General features: G+C 43.7%; 1 protein-coding gene across 8 annotated transcripts in view; it reads left to right on the plus strand.

The window, feature by feature from the left end:
• LOC144152560 (mitogen-activated protein kinase kinase kinase 15-like) overlaps nucleotides 1–9,864 on the plus strand; it is a 73,965-nt gene extending 64,101 nt beyond the window's left edge. For all 8 annotated transcript variants that reach the window (XM_077683857.1, XM_077683859.1, XM_077683858.1 and 5 more), the window contains one exon: nucleotides 182–9,864. In XM_077683857.1, the coding sequence (XP_077539983.1) occupies nucleotides 182–242 (61 nt within the window). In that variant the 3' untranslated portion in view covers nucleotides 243–9,864. The remainder of the gene's footprint in view (nucleotides 1–181) is intronic.
• Nucleotides 9,865–12,919: the final 3,055 nt, after the last annotated feature.

Genomic DNA, 12,919 nt, shown 5'->3' on the forward strand with positions numbered 1-12,919 from the left:
GGATCGAGTGGACACACTTTCAACGAAAGTTGGACGCACTTTTAGCTTTCGCGCTTCTCAGCTTTCTTTAAGAAGGGATGATAACTATTTTTCAGAAACTGTTTGTACTGCGTATACATCAGCCAAATTGCACAGGTTGGCTTAAAGTCTCCTTCATCCCAAGCTTCTTCCCCCTTTTCAGGTTAGGACCCGAGCTGCGAATCTGGAAGGCAATACAACACCACCGCGAGGGATTGTCCTGAGGCACGGGGAGCGATAGCAGTGTTCTCCACTGTGGCTGCAGCGTCCGGCACCGGTCACGTGCCAGCGTCCGGCCGACCGCGAACCAGCGTGTTCGGCCGAGGAGGCACATCCGGCCGATGCGAGTGATCCGCGAGGAGGAGGTTTGCCTCGAGTGATTAAGCCAGCCCGCATGGGGCAACTGCCTTTCCAACAAGCGAGGAAAGCGTTCACGTTAATGTTGGCAGGGAGTTTTGCTACTAGTGACTAGTTAGGAGAGACCTAGACAAGAACAGATCACGGCCGGAACTTTTGAAGTGTAAAAAAGCAGCTTGAAAGAGAGAGGGAGAGTTGAGCGGCCTTCTCTCAGCTGTGTTTTGCAAATCTTCCTTCTTTGTATGCCATTTTGTATGGTCTCGTAAGTGACTCTGTCCTCTCTTTTTCTGCTTCGTATCATTTTAGGTCGAGTGTTCGTAACGCTAGCACAGAATCGTACTACTGGTGGCTAGTTGGGAGGCGTGAGATGAAAACGCATCACGGCTGAAACGTTTGGACTGTGAGAAGCGAGCTTGAGAGAGATGATAGAGTGCCTTTTCCTGCAAGTGTTCCACAAATCCTCCTTTTGTGTTCCATTTTCATGGTCTCTTAAGTTACTTTCTCTGTCCTTTTCCCCCTTTGTATTGTTCTCTGTCCTTTTTCTTTGTTGTTGTGTATCGTTCGAGATCTATCCGATTCTTTGGTTTTGTGCTGGTCTGATCAACTCTAGATCCAGATGTGTTTCGTCTTCTCTTTAGCTGTGTCCTTGTCTTAATGTTCACTAGTACAATGAATTCCTTAGTACCAAGTTAATAAGTTTCTGTGGTAGATTTCTGATGGTCATAACATTCTGTTGCTTTCGCATTCTACCGTGAAGCCTTGTTCTTACAAACACTTCTTTAACAAAGCTTTTGGATTAATGAACTTATCCAAAACTCTGCGCTGCTGACCTATGGTCATAATGCAAAAATATTCAAGTACTTCAAATTTCAGTGGTATACTCTTCAGAGTAGCGAGCATCATCCACTTGTTTCTTGCTGTATTAACAATTACTTCCATACTACGAATTCATATTTCAGGACGTAGCCGTTTGAAAGTTTTGCCTGCATCATCTACAACGAACTGAGCGGTGGCCTCGCAGAAACAGTATGCATCAATCAGTCAGGCACATTTGACTTTTGGGTGGCAGGGTGCTGGGGAGATTTTGCGAACGTTTCATCTATACTCCTCACCAATACATCACAGATGCAGCCGAAAGGTCAAAGCCAAGCCAAACCAAGCCGCTAAACAGTTGGCCGGTAGCCTCCGGGCGTTTCCTAAACGGTGAAAAACCAGCACTTACCACAAAGTGCATGACGTAATTCAACGTCACGAATGACTGCATTTTAAGCCTAGGGACGGCTTAAAACAATACCGAGCGAGCACTATTTAATCAAAAGAAAGGGATGCGTACAACTCGTCTAGGAATACGGTTATTACGTAAAAATAGAAGTAGCAAGAATGAAGACAAATTTTACGTGGAAAAGGAAGAAGATAGGGAAGCAAGGCGAGTGCATGCGGCACAAGGTATCAGCATCATTAATTGCTGTTTCAGAGATAATAAAAAAGCACGGTTGCACTGTCTAGGGTTGTCGGTCCTTGACTTGCAGTAGTTGTCATGACATCTTTGGTGTACAGAATCTGTTCATTGGAATTGGGAAAACATTCTTTGCGTAAAAATAGAAGTTACGAGAACAGAAGCAAATTTTTATACGTTTGTGCGCTCGAACCCAGACTGTACGTTTCGTGTCATGGGGATCGAACATTGAGCACTTTCTAGCAGTTTGTCGAGAAAGCACCAGTATTGTTCAGTGCGAATCACTAGCTATATAGTTGTATCTGCACATGAAGTGCCTGTTCTTTCCAATTCAGGAATTCGAATGTCGCATTGCTTGCGCCTTGAGCGATAGTTGGGTGTAAGGCGCGGTGTTGAAACGAAGACTTTTTTGCTCTTGGTTTGACGCTTGGTTTGGTGGCCTTGTGGTTACAGGGAAAGAAATTATTTCTGGGCACAATACTTCCCGGAGGAGGTAGCGCAATGGAACGGGCTCGTGCACATCAGGAAGAAAAACTGACCCACCCGGCTCCACTGAAATTTTTGTAATATGAGGTGCTAGGCACAAATTGAGACAGTACCAAAATTTTTTATAAGTGCGGAAAAAGGGATTGATAAACGTGCGGCGCTACCAAAAATTTATGGGGGCAAAAGAAACGTGGCCTAACCTGTTGTATCTACTTTTTACAGTAAGGATTCGAAATGATTAAATTCTTCGGTGGTCCCTTGCAATTCGTTGTAAATGAGATCGTACTGCATCAGGAACGCGGGATAGGCAGGGCTGCGTTAGTATGTACAGCCATGCTAGAACGTTTCATTGTCGAGGAGCATTGAAAAGCACCGGGCATCATGCGGTTCGTTAGTGTGCAACAGTGGTGGTCAATAGTGACAGCACCTAAAATTAAAAAAACTGAAGATGTGATATCTGTAGAACTGATAATAGTGCCATATATATAAAGTGCTGTACACATGGGGATGATAGCCGACTTTCTACAACCCTTGTGGTGTGTTGTTCCCGCCATCGTCCTTGTGCGTACTCTGCTGTCAGTATTTGATGCGAACTACCAACAAGCCCAACAGGTTCTTAGTAATAATGGAGCTTATGTTGAAAAAGAAAAATTGAAAACCTGCCGCAATCGGTTAGGCAGTTGTGTTGTGTACGTGAAACGTTCTTTCTTTGGTCCGATCGAGTGGGCTTTTCTTTTGTTCTTTGTGCGCCTTTTTTCTTTTTTCTTTTCCTTTACCCTGCAGCGGTCATCTTAGTGATTTTTTTGTGTTAACCTCCTTTCTGCTCGCCTATCAGCCAATCAGTGGCGAGTCTTTTTCCTCCCCTAGCTTTACCCTTTCAGTGATTCAGATTTCGCTACCACAAAATTTCGGACAGCTATCCTAACAACCCCTCGCGCTTGAAAATGCAGTGCAGGTTTTTAATTTAAATAACGTCGGCTCAAAATTTTGCATAATTGCAACCCGATCACACCTTTACCGAATCGTGAAAAAAATTTTCCTTCACCAATTACATAATTGCATTGCCCATTTTGTTCATGGGTGTTGTACAGTAGCACCAGTCTATTCTTGCATGATTAACACAACCTGGCGCAACATCTTGTGCTCAGAGGAATAACTTCGAACGAAGGGAACTAGAGGTACAAAACTGAAACAACAAAATGGCAACCGACAGGCAATTTGTGTAGTAATTGGGCTAGAAAAAGTAAGAGAACAAGAACAAAGTAAATGCCCCCGACGGGGGCACATTTATGTCCTCGTTTTAGACAGATACTAAAAGTGTCTGTCGGCCACTGTTTCAGCTTAGGCTGTCCATGACAGTACAGTGTCTTGCTCCTCACCGACGCAGTTGTGAGTACCGCCTTGAATGCAACAAAAAGTGCAGTAAAAGCAGCATTTCTTACTGCTCGTTCAATGAGGCATGGGAGGTAAATGATTTCACTTTCAAGATCTCTCTTCGGGTTTGAACATGTTAGTTGAACATGTGAAAGCACTAACCCGTGGTATTTGTATGCTACGGATCATCTCAGCAGTGGTTCTAGCAGCTCAACTGGTGTTCATGCAATCACTCCAGCTAGCCTTATCACTCCATCACCACACCAGTTTTCACGTTCAAGCTGTAAATAAAACGACAGAAAACGAAACGGTTGCCACGGTGAAGTTACCGTAATTACTACTAGCATTTCGCAGTAAACTGGTTGTCATTCCACTTGGTGTTTTGTTGTGACACTTGTGTGTCACTCGTGTAGATCTGACACTGAGGCTTCGTTTTGCTTTTCTTTTTGTTCCTGCCGTGCTTGGCAATCTGAGAGGCTCGCTTCCATTCAAACTTCACCTTTTCACCTGCACAGAAACTGTCCTATCCATGCCCCAAAAAGACGTATTGTTGACTCGTATACTTAATGTAAGGTCAACACTCATTTTGCCAACAGGTTATTTTTCGAAGCTGTCAGTCATCATGATGTGTTCTTCAAACGTATGAAAAATTTGGGTGTATTTTTGATCATGCTTCAACAGTAATTGGTACGTCTTCTGCTCGGTTCTGAATGCACACGGTGCGAGCGTTTGCGCCTTCAGTTAAATTAGTTTTTCTCGCTTGTTGGTAAGAGCAGTTGCTGCCGCACGTCGTTCTGGCTGTGGCTGGATTTTCGTCTAGTGTTGCGGATCGCAGTCGTAGAAAACAGGGTCTTGTCACGTGACAAGGTTGCACCTGCAAGCAGCCTTGCAATCAGTCATATAGGGGCTGCCTGCGTTCCCAAAATACAATGCAACGATGGGTTGACGCCTACCGGCACTTTACAGGCAAACCACGCAAGGTGTAACATAGGCTGAAAGGCAGGCATCAATGGATTTAGGGCAGGGTTGCAGCTGAAAAAGCCTAAGAGCGTGTTATGGTAACGGCAGTGCAATGCCTTAATTGTTGGCGCTTTTGTGCGTCTAAATGTCTGTGGTGTGAATCCTGTAATAATGAAATCTGCTGGCCATATATGCACGCTGCTAGCGATGTGGTCGCATGTGTTATAGATAGGTGGGGTTGTTTTCTTGACGATTGTGCTGTTAGTTGCATACACGGATTGAATTGAATTTTGCTGTGCTTTTGCGGGGTGCATTATTGTACGTGTGTAAATTTTAATGTCAGGCCTTTAACATCAAGCCAAACCTTTACAAAGTCAAGCCAAAATTTTAAAGTCAGGCCAAGCCTTCGTTTTTGTAAAGCTTATGCAAAGAGAAAATTATATGTACTACTTGATTACACACTAATCTAGCAGGGTTTTTTTTTTCTTTTTTTCGCATAACCAACAAACTTTAGAAACATACTATTTGAAATACCTCCATGCTTAGCACATAGGGATTGGGATGAGTGAAATTCTTTTAAAGTGGTGTGCCTACCACCTGCTGTACATCGTTTTTTTGTGGCGCTCTGATAGACAGCTGAATGTGAAACAGCCGTGCATTGTTTTGTATTGCGGTCTCTTCAGCGTAGGAAACAGTTTGAAGTAGCGACGTGTGAATATTTGACTTTGAAGTTTGAATTTCGTTCGAGGAATTTTCTTTAACGCTTGTTCCGTCTCTTCACTTGAGGTGCGCTGCGAATCCCTGAAAGTGGCCACAAAAACCAACACGGGCGCGAGGATAAGCAGATATGCCTGTGATATAGTGCATACAGCCACAAGATTTGTGGAAATATGGATACCAGAGTGCCTCCTGTCATAACCCGCACTACATTCATCCTTGTTTTTAGTTGCAGTTCGTGTGAACCTATCCAAACTTCTTAGAAGCGAATAAGAAAACAGCTGAAGGTGTGGCGGTTACACATGCATATAGAGTAAGCCCCTGTTACAGTGACAACTTGAAGACAGTAAACTGGATTCGTTATTAATGATAATTACCCAAAAGTGGGTCTGATGTGTAGTGGGTACCATTGAAACAATCAAATAAAGTGATATTTGGAATAAAGCAATTTTGTTACAATGAGGGTTTGCTGTATATGTAGTATGCATTCTTAAATTCTAAATGTATAAAAAATGCTACTCGTTTAGTAACCTCGAGGTGGAAAGTACAAATGTGGAGTGAAAAAATTGAAGTCTGGCGTAAAATAGCTTTGAATTTGGAATGAAAATTCCTCTGTGTTCAACTTTTTTTTGCTACTATTGAGAACTGTCCCAGGAAATTTGATTCGAGCTGAGGTTTCGATATCTGTGCACATCTGCTTTAGTTCAGTTAAAAAATACCAGAAAGATTTTCTGCTTGACGCAAAAAGTGAAAATGAGATGAGCAAGTTGGTTGTGTGAGGGCTCTGCCGCCTGCATATTGCAAGGAAATACACCATCCTTTTGAAAAAAAAATATTTTTTTTGTTTCTGAGGTCTATTTGGGGATAATAATAGTGATCTTTATTTTCTCAAGGCTCTGGATATATGTGTAGGCCAGCCCAAGCCAAAAAAGGCTTGTGGGGCTGTGCCCGGCAGTTGCTGATACAGGCAGTTGCAAATACAAGAGTTTGCTTTGAATACCTGTGTTTATTTGTGTCTTTCTAGACCTAAGGATGACTAGAATTTTCACTGAACTGCTGGTTGCTTATCTGCAGTTGCAGTGAGTGATGATTAGAAAGGAAGAAGGTTTGTGAAAGAAAGTCACTATTCTGATACAAGGTCGTTCTTGTTAATCTGTTGCAAAGGAGATTTTGGTATATCCGTGGGTGCTTGGATTTCATTGTGTGCCATGTTTCTGTGCCTGTATTATGCTACAAGGCCAATCTTAGTTCCTGTGTTTTACTTGTTTATGGTTAACTAAAATGGGCGTTATTTCTTTGAAGCCCTTGGAAAGTTGTTGGAGGCAAAGACTTGTCGATTGCAAGCGAGAGGTAGTACTAAGCGTGTAATACACAGCATTTAGCGGGGTTTAGTTTACTGCTCAACAACTAATATTTCTGTGTGGGGCTTTCTTATTAAAAAAAAAACAAAGCCAAGCCAAAGCATAATGTGACGTAATCTTCTGCAGTCAAATGGAGATTGGGGCATTCGACGTATATTTCCCAGCTTCTCTTTCAGTGCCCTAAAAGTGAAGTACAAAAAAAAAGGAAGACAGAGAGAGAGAGAGAGAAATCTTAGAACTATTCATTCATTTTCGACATCTTGCGACTTCTGCATCGAGTTCTTGTTTGTGTTCCTCGTGGTGCCCCTTATTTGCTTACGTGACTATGCATGGGGGTGTGTTTGTGTGCATGTACATTGAACACGCGTGTGCATGTGAATTCTTCAATCACCTACGAAAATCTGTACATAGAAGAAAAGAAAAAAAACCGTAGAGTCATTTCCTGTGTCATTTTTGTAATGTGCTTTGTTGTGGACAGCCGGCTGCTACAAACTTTTGTCCGAGCAGCAAAGTATTTCTTCGGACTAGTTGCGTTGCCAGTTGCTTTTTTTTCTCTGTCGAAGTTGCCTTTTTCATGCATTGTTGTATGTGTACTGTACATATTTTTGCCTCGTGTTGTTTCTTTTTCTTTTTAGACGTAGGTAGGTTCTTTGAGCTTTTTGTGTGGAACTTGGTGACCGTAAAGTTTGCCAGTGTAGTGTGGTGAAATTGAGCATTGATTTTTTAACGTTGACTGTCAAGAACTTGCTGTAGTATGAAATTTGGCAAGTACAGCGGTCAAGCTGAAGACGACGTAAACATTGGGGGCAATTGCCGACAGGTGGATGCAGCTACCTCCAGCAGGTTGTTGGGGCGAAATGTTCATGAAGTGTCGTTACCACATGGGACAGCGAAGCGAGTGAACGTGCATCCTTTTAACATTCATCCCCTCCTACATTTTGTGCACTGCCTTGTGCCCGTCTGGCACCAAGTTATACTTTCCCTTCCTCAAATAATTTTGCCAACCCCGACAGCGGTGCAATGTTTTCAAATTTTATTTGTGCCAGTAATCTTTGAGTGCTACTATATACATCGCTGTTCATGTTTCACTCGTCGCTTTTGGCCATAAGGCGAAATTTTGGGAAGTGCCTCGAGGAAGTGACAGGCCCTAATGTTCTCAAATGCAGGTTCTGCACGTCTCAGCTCGATGATTTAGGAGGGTTGTTAGTTGACCAAGTTTGTGAGCGTGTTATTGACAAAGGCAGAAAAGTGACAGACTACAAGTGAAAGTTGGAAGTCTATTTTATTTTCTCCTTTTGTGAGTGTGATGCCTTTTTGGGGGGGCCGTGTCCATACAGCAGTGTTGTAGTGTGCTGGGACCTTGGTGGTCGTGTCGGAGGGGGTTAGTCGAGCCCTGAAACGGCAATGTAAACCAGAGAGATTCTTGGGGACTGTAAGTAAATATGGCATTGTGTGACACTGAAACAGGAATTACGTTACCGGCTTTTCCTTTTTTTCTTTTTTTAGTAAATAGTGCGTGAGGCAACTCAAACTCACCCCGCCATTGGCATTACAAACATGAAGGCACTAACTGTAGCAGGTTTCTTTTTTCTTCTTCTGTTAATGCGCAGTTCAGTTTAAACTTTGGGTAACAAAAGGCTTTTTGGTTCTTGACTGAAAATTGTAACACTTGGGCCATTTTTATAAAAATTTGTAGACATGCACTGCAGCATAATGATTTCAAGTGTGAAATTAGTTCGTACATCTAACGGCAATCGTCCTCACCAGCCTCGGGACGTCCACTGCAGGACAACGCCATCTCCGCACCTTTCCAACAACTTCGGTCCTGCGTCTTTCAAATTCATTCTTTACCCACAAATGCTCTTATTTTGCCTTTGTTTTCCGTCTTTTCATAGTGCTAATCCCACATCGCTGTGTCTGTTGGGCCATGGACGTGGCAAATTTTGACAACAAGCTGGAGGCTTTAGTGACCTTAATTGCATGTATAATTAAATCTAATTCCTACATGTACAAACTGAATTTATATTTGAGGTCAGTGTATAAAACACATTGTTCTAAGACATTTACCTCTCCTGGTCGGAGATCAGTGCCCTCCTCGTAAAGAGTCGGTTCCTTGTTTTAGAAATGCACTAGAGCTACTGGTCTTACTAATGCTTCGACGTGCACACTAGCTTGAGTTAGTGTGGTGCATTAAAGCCCCTGCCTGACATGACATTGGTTGCATATTGAAGCCGATAATATTTCAATATATATATATATATATATATATATATATATATATATATATATATATATATATATATATATATATATATATATATATATATTCGTTACTTTGCTAAACACCTGAAACCAGTGTACTAATGTGCACATGTGCAGTACATCAGTGCATTTTCAAGTTTTGTTATATTGCAGTTTTTAGCAGAGTACTGAAATATATATATATATATTATATCTTTACTCTGCTAAAAAAACCAGCCAGTGTACTAATGTGTGCGCATGTTCAGTACAATTCTGTTATATTGCAGGTGGTTGTTAATGTTGTAACACTGCAAACAGAAAACCGTCTTGTTTCTGCGGCATAATACAGGGGCATTTGTTCAGGATGCATATGTTTTTAAACCTCTGTGCAATACACTACTTGTTGACTAATTTTAGTGTTGGGTATGTTTCTTGTTATGCCAAGTTGTTGCCACACACATCGTCGTTGATGCATTCTAGGTTAGTAGCTCGAGTTTTTGCCACTGTTAAATATGGTGTGGATACAAAATCTTCACTGACATTTGCTGTAGAAGTTGTATTAAACACAGGACTGTTCTGAGGAAATGTGAACAACTTAATTATGTTACTAGCATTCTCCCTGCAACTGCCATCTGGTTTCGGCGTTTCACTACCTATGTATGTATAGTCAAGAAGGGACAGACACATTAGCGTTTGCGACGTATGCCAGAAAAACTGCATGGAACGTGTAGAGGCTGTACTACTTTTTATTGCAATGTCCTGTCTCTCTCCATTGGTGAGATGCAATTGCAAGGGTGAGGCACTTGGAATGCTTCAGCCATTCAATCTGTTTTGAGAATTGTGGTGTGCTTTTGAAAATGGGAAATAAAGCTTTTCTGTTGTAAATTTCCGTGATATGCTGCGTATTATTTTTTTTCTCGTTAGTTCTGGTGGTGAATTCACAAACCTTGTGGCTTAGACAGAATGAGGATCAAAAGATTTAACTTTTGCTTCAAGGTGAACATTGAAGGCACAGCAGCAGAATACTTGTCATACCCCAAGAAAGCACTCTTGAAACTCATTGACGATGCTTTTGTTCATGCCAGGCCGTAAACTGGATGCTACGTTATAGGTGCCTGGTGACCACAACTGCAAGCCGTTATTTTTTTCTAGCCCTTTCAGCCCTGGTGTCATTTAACAACACTACAGAAAAATGCGCTCGCACCTCAAGAACAAAACGAAAACTGCTAGTTTTGTGGGGAAGAGTTCTTCAAGGATGCTCCTTGTAATAGGCATCATCATTCTTGTGGTTTTGTGGAGTGGGACATTATAAAAAACTCCCACCTCCCCTCGCGGGAACCCCTGTGTAGATGCGACGCATAGGGCGTTCACGTTGCAGCGTTGGACAGTGGAGGAATGATGGGGCGGAGCGGCGCAGGCACCGCGTTTTATAGCGCGCATAAAGCGGTAACCACAAGCACGCGCCCGCGCGCTCGATTCCACAAGCGTTCTTGTGTCTACGCGCCCAAGTGCTTGACGAGGGCGAGGGCACGCAGCCCCACGGAGGCGACGGAGGCGCGTGAGCATGCTCCGCCCCGCGCTTGACGAGACCGCCTTGTCGATATAGCCCAACTGTACAGCTCCCAACTCTGTTACACCGTCATCGTAACACACAGAAACGTCGGCTTTTCGTCTTACAGCAGAGCAACACTACCTTTAGCACCAGCTTCGGACTAAAACACAACAGCATCGCCGCGTCGCGAGGCGCACACGACGGCGGAAAGCCATGTTTGCCTCCGGCTGATGGGCGACGAAGTTTGTTCGCGTGCGTTCGCGTGCGCCAGTGCGTCTGCCACGGCTATGACGCAACGTAATTCACTTTAACCCAATCCAATGCCCCTCGCGAGAGAGTGTTCGCTATCGGAGGAGAGGGGGTGAGCGGCGGAGAGCGCAGCTGGCGCGGCGAGGAGAATGGCGGAGGGGCGGACGCCGACGACGCCGGATGCAGGGACAAGGCGAGTGAATGAGATGCAGTCGCATCTAAAATGAAGCTCGAGTGGAAAGAAGGTATGACGACAGAGCAGGTAAGAAACTCGAAGTCCTGGTTTGTCAAAATGTCCATAAAATCGTGAATTCTTGCACTACCAGCTTTTTTTTTTTGTATGCAGGCTGTGTGTCGTAGCTTTTAGGGAAACAATGAAAATTTTTTTCATAAAAAAGAATTTGTTCCTTGACGACGCAATTATTTTAAATGTCTGCAAATGTACAATTTTTTTTTTGTTTCTAAGCTTGTGGCATGTTAAACTTTACAATACAAAATAATTTTGCTTGAAGTAAAAATTCTTGTGCCGAAAGGGGACTAGAATTTAGCCATTTGATAGATGTTGATGAACACTGCTGCATTAGTGAACTGCAATAGTATACTGCTACTGAATCGACAAAAATTCCGGTGGTCAATCTGCATGGGCAGATTAATGGAGCTGACTGACTTTTTCATCCTTTGTAGTATATTATCCTCCACCATCTATAGAATGGGCTGCACTGAGCATTTCTTAAGGAACAATAAGAGCAACGGGAATGCGCGCTCAAAACTAGCCAGTTCTGAGAATGTCCTGAGGCCGGAAAATCGGATTTTTTTAAGGCGAAGCTTTATATGACTAGGCGAAAGGAAAATACGGTAGGCCTGCGGACGCGGAAAACTCCTGCCCGGAAACCCAATCAGCATGGGTGAAAAAAGCACACTGGAAATAAGTCCCATGAAACAAGTCTTGAAGACGTCTTGAAACAGCTTGAAACACCTCGAAACAGCTACTTCTACGCGAAGAAGTCTTGTAAATGTATACTGCAAGCAGTGTCAAGAAGTTTTCTAGGAAACGTTTTCGAGATGCCTTGGTGAGAACAAAAGACTTGATAGTCTAAACCACGGAGCTAAGACGTCTTGATGACGCCTCAAAACACCTCACTTGGAATTTTAATTTTGCTCTACACAATACATTTGCATACCTCTAGTGTAAGCACTTTATTAAAATTTCCTTTAAAAATGTGTTTCTTGCGCACGTGCAGCGTGGTATACGGGCACCAAACCCTTGACACGCCTGTAAACCCCGAATTCATAGATGTATCTTCTAAACTTAAACCGAGCTAAACTTGCCGCCGTCTCATACACCTTTCATACACCCAACGCGCCTTCAAGCCGTACTTCAACCGTACTTCGACTAATATTTGTCGGCCGAAATTGAAGTCTGCTTCGTAACTAGCTTGAAAGCAACTTCGTCATTTCGTTATTCCAACATGGCGCCTCGGCATCGGTAGCGGCGCGACGTTGCGCGACGGATCGCCGGCTTCGCGGCAGTCTGTCGTGCCGCTGATCTTGCGTTTGGTGATGCATTTACAACAACGAAAACCGAAAATTTTACAGTAATCAAGTGATCGCCAAAGCCCGTGTACGATGACAGCCGGGGACTGATACTGCCTACACTGCAACAGCTGATGATGGCCCTCCGTTTTAAATGCATAGCATTTTAGTAACTCACAATGTCACGCGGCGTTGGCGTGCGCTGTCGTGGTCCGCATGCGCGCCTTGTCGTAGTCCGCAGGCGCGCCTTGTCGTAGTCCGCAGCCAGGAAGAAATAACAGTTTCCGGCGCCCGGTTTCGAACCCATGACGCCGCGGGCGGAACGCAAGGTGCCCGGCGCACAACCGACCGAGCCACGAAACCGACACAGATTTCGATGCACCGAACGCGCCTTATATCCTTCACTCATTTCTCGTTTGTTTCGAAAGCGCCACAAGTTGTCCCGCGCTTCCAAAAGATGGCGACACGGGTCCCGCGATCAAGAGATACGACTTGCCGGCGCACCCCCTCGGAAATGCTGTGCATTTGATCGTGCCCCTCGCGAGGGGGATGTCTTTGTTGTCTCCTTCTTCTAAAGTACCGCAATTAGGAAGAAACACAGATAACTTAGTTCAA

The sequence above is a fragment of the Haemaphysalis longicornis genome, unplaced genomic scaffold (genome assembly GCF_048455015.1).
Source record: "Haemaphysalis longicornis isolate Haplotype H1 unplaced genomic scaffold, Haemaphysalis longicornis Haplotype H1 scaffold_9, whole genome shotgun sequence".
NCBI lineage: Eukaryota > Metazoa > Arthropoda > Arachnida > Ixodida > Ixodidae > Haemaphysalis > Haemaphysalis longicornis.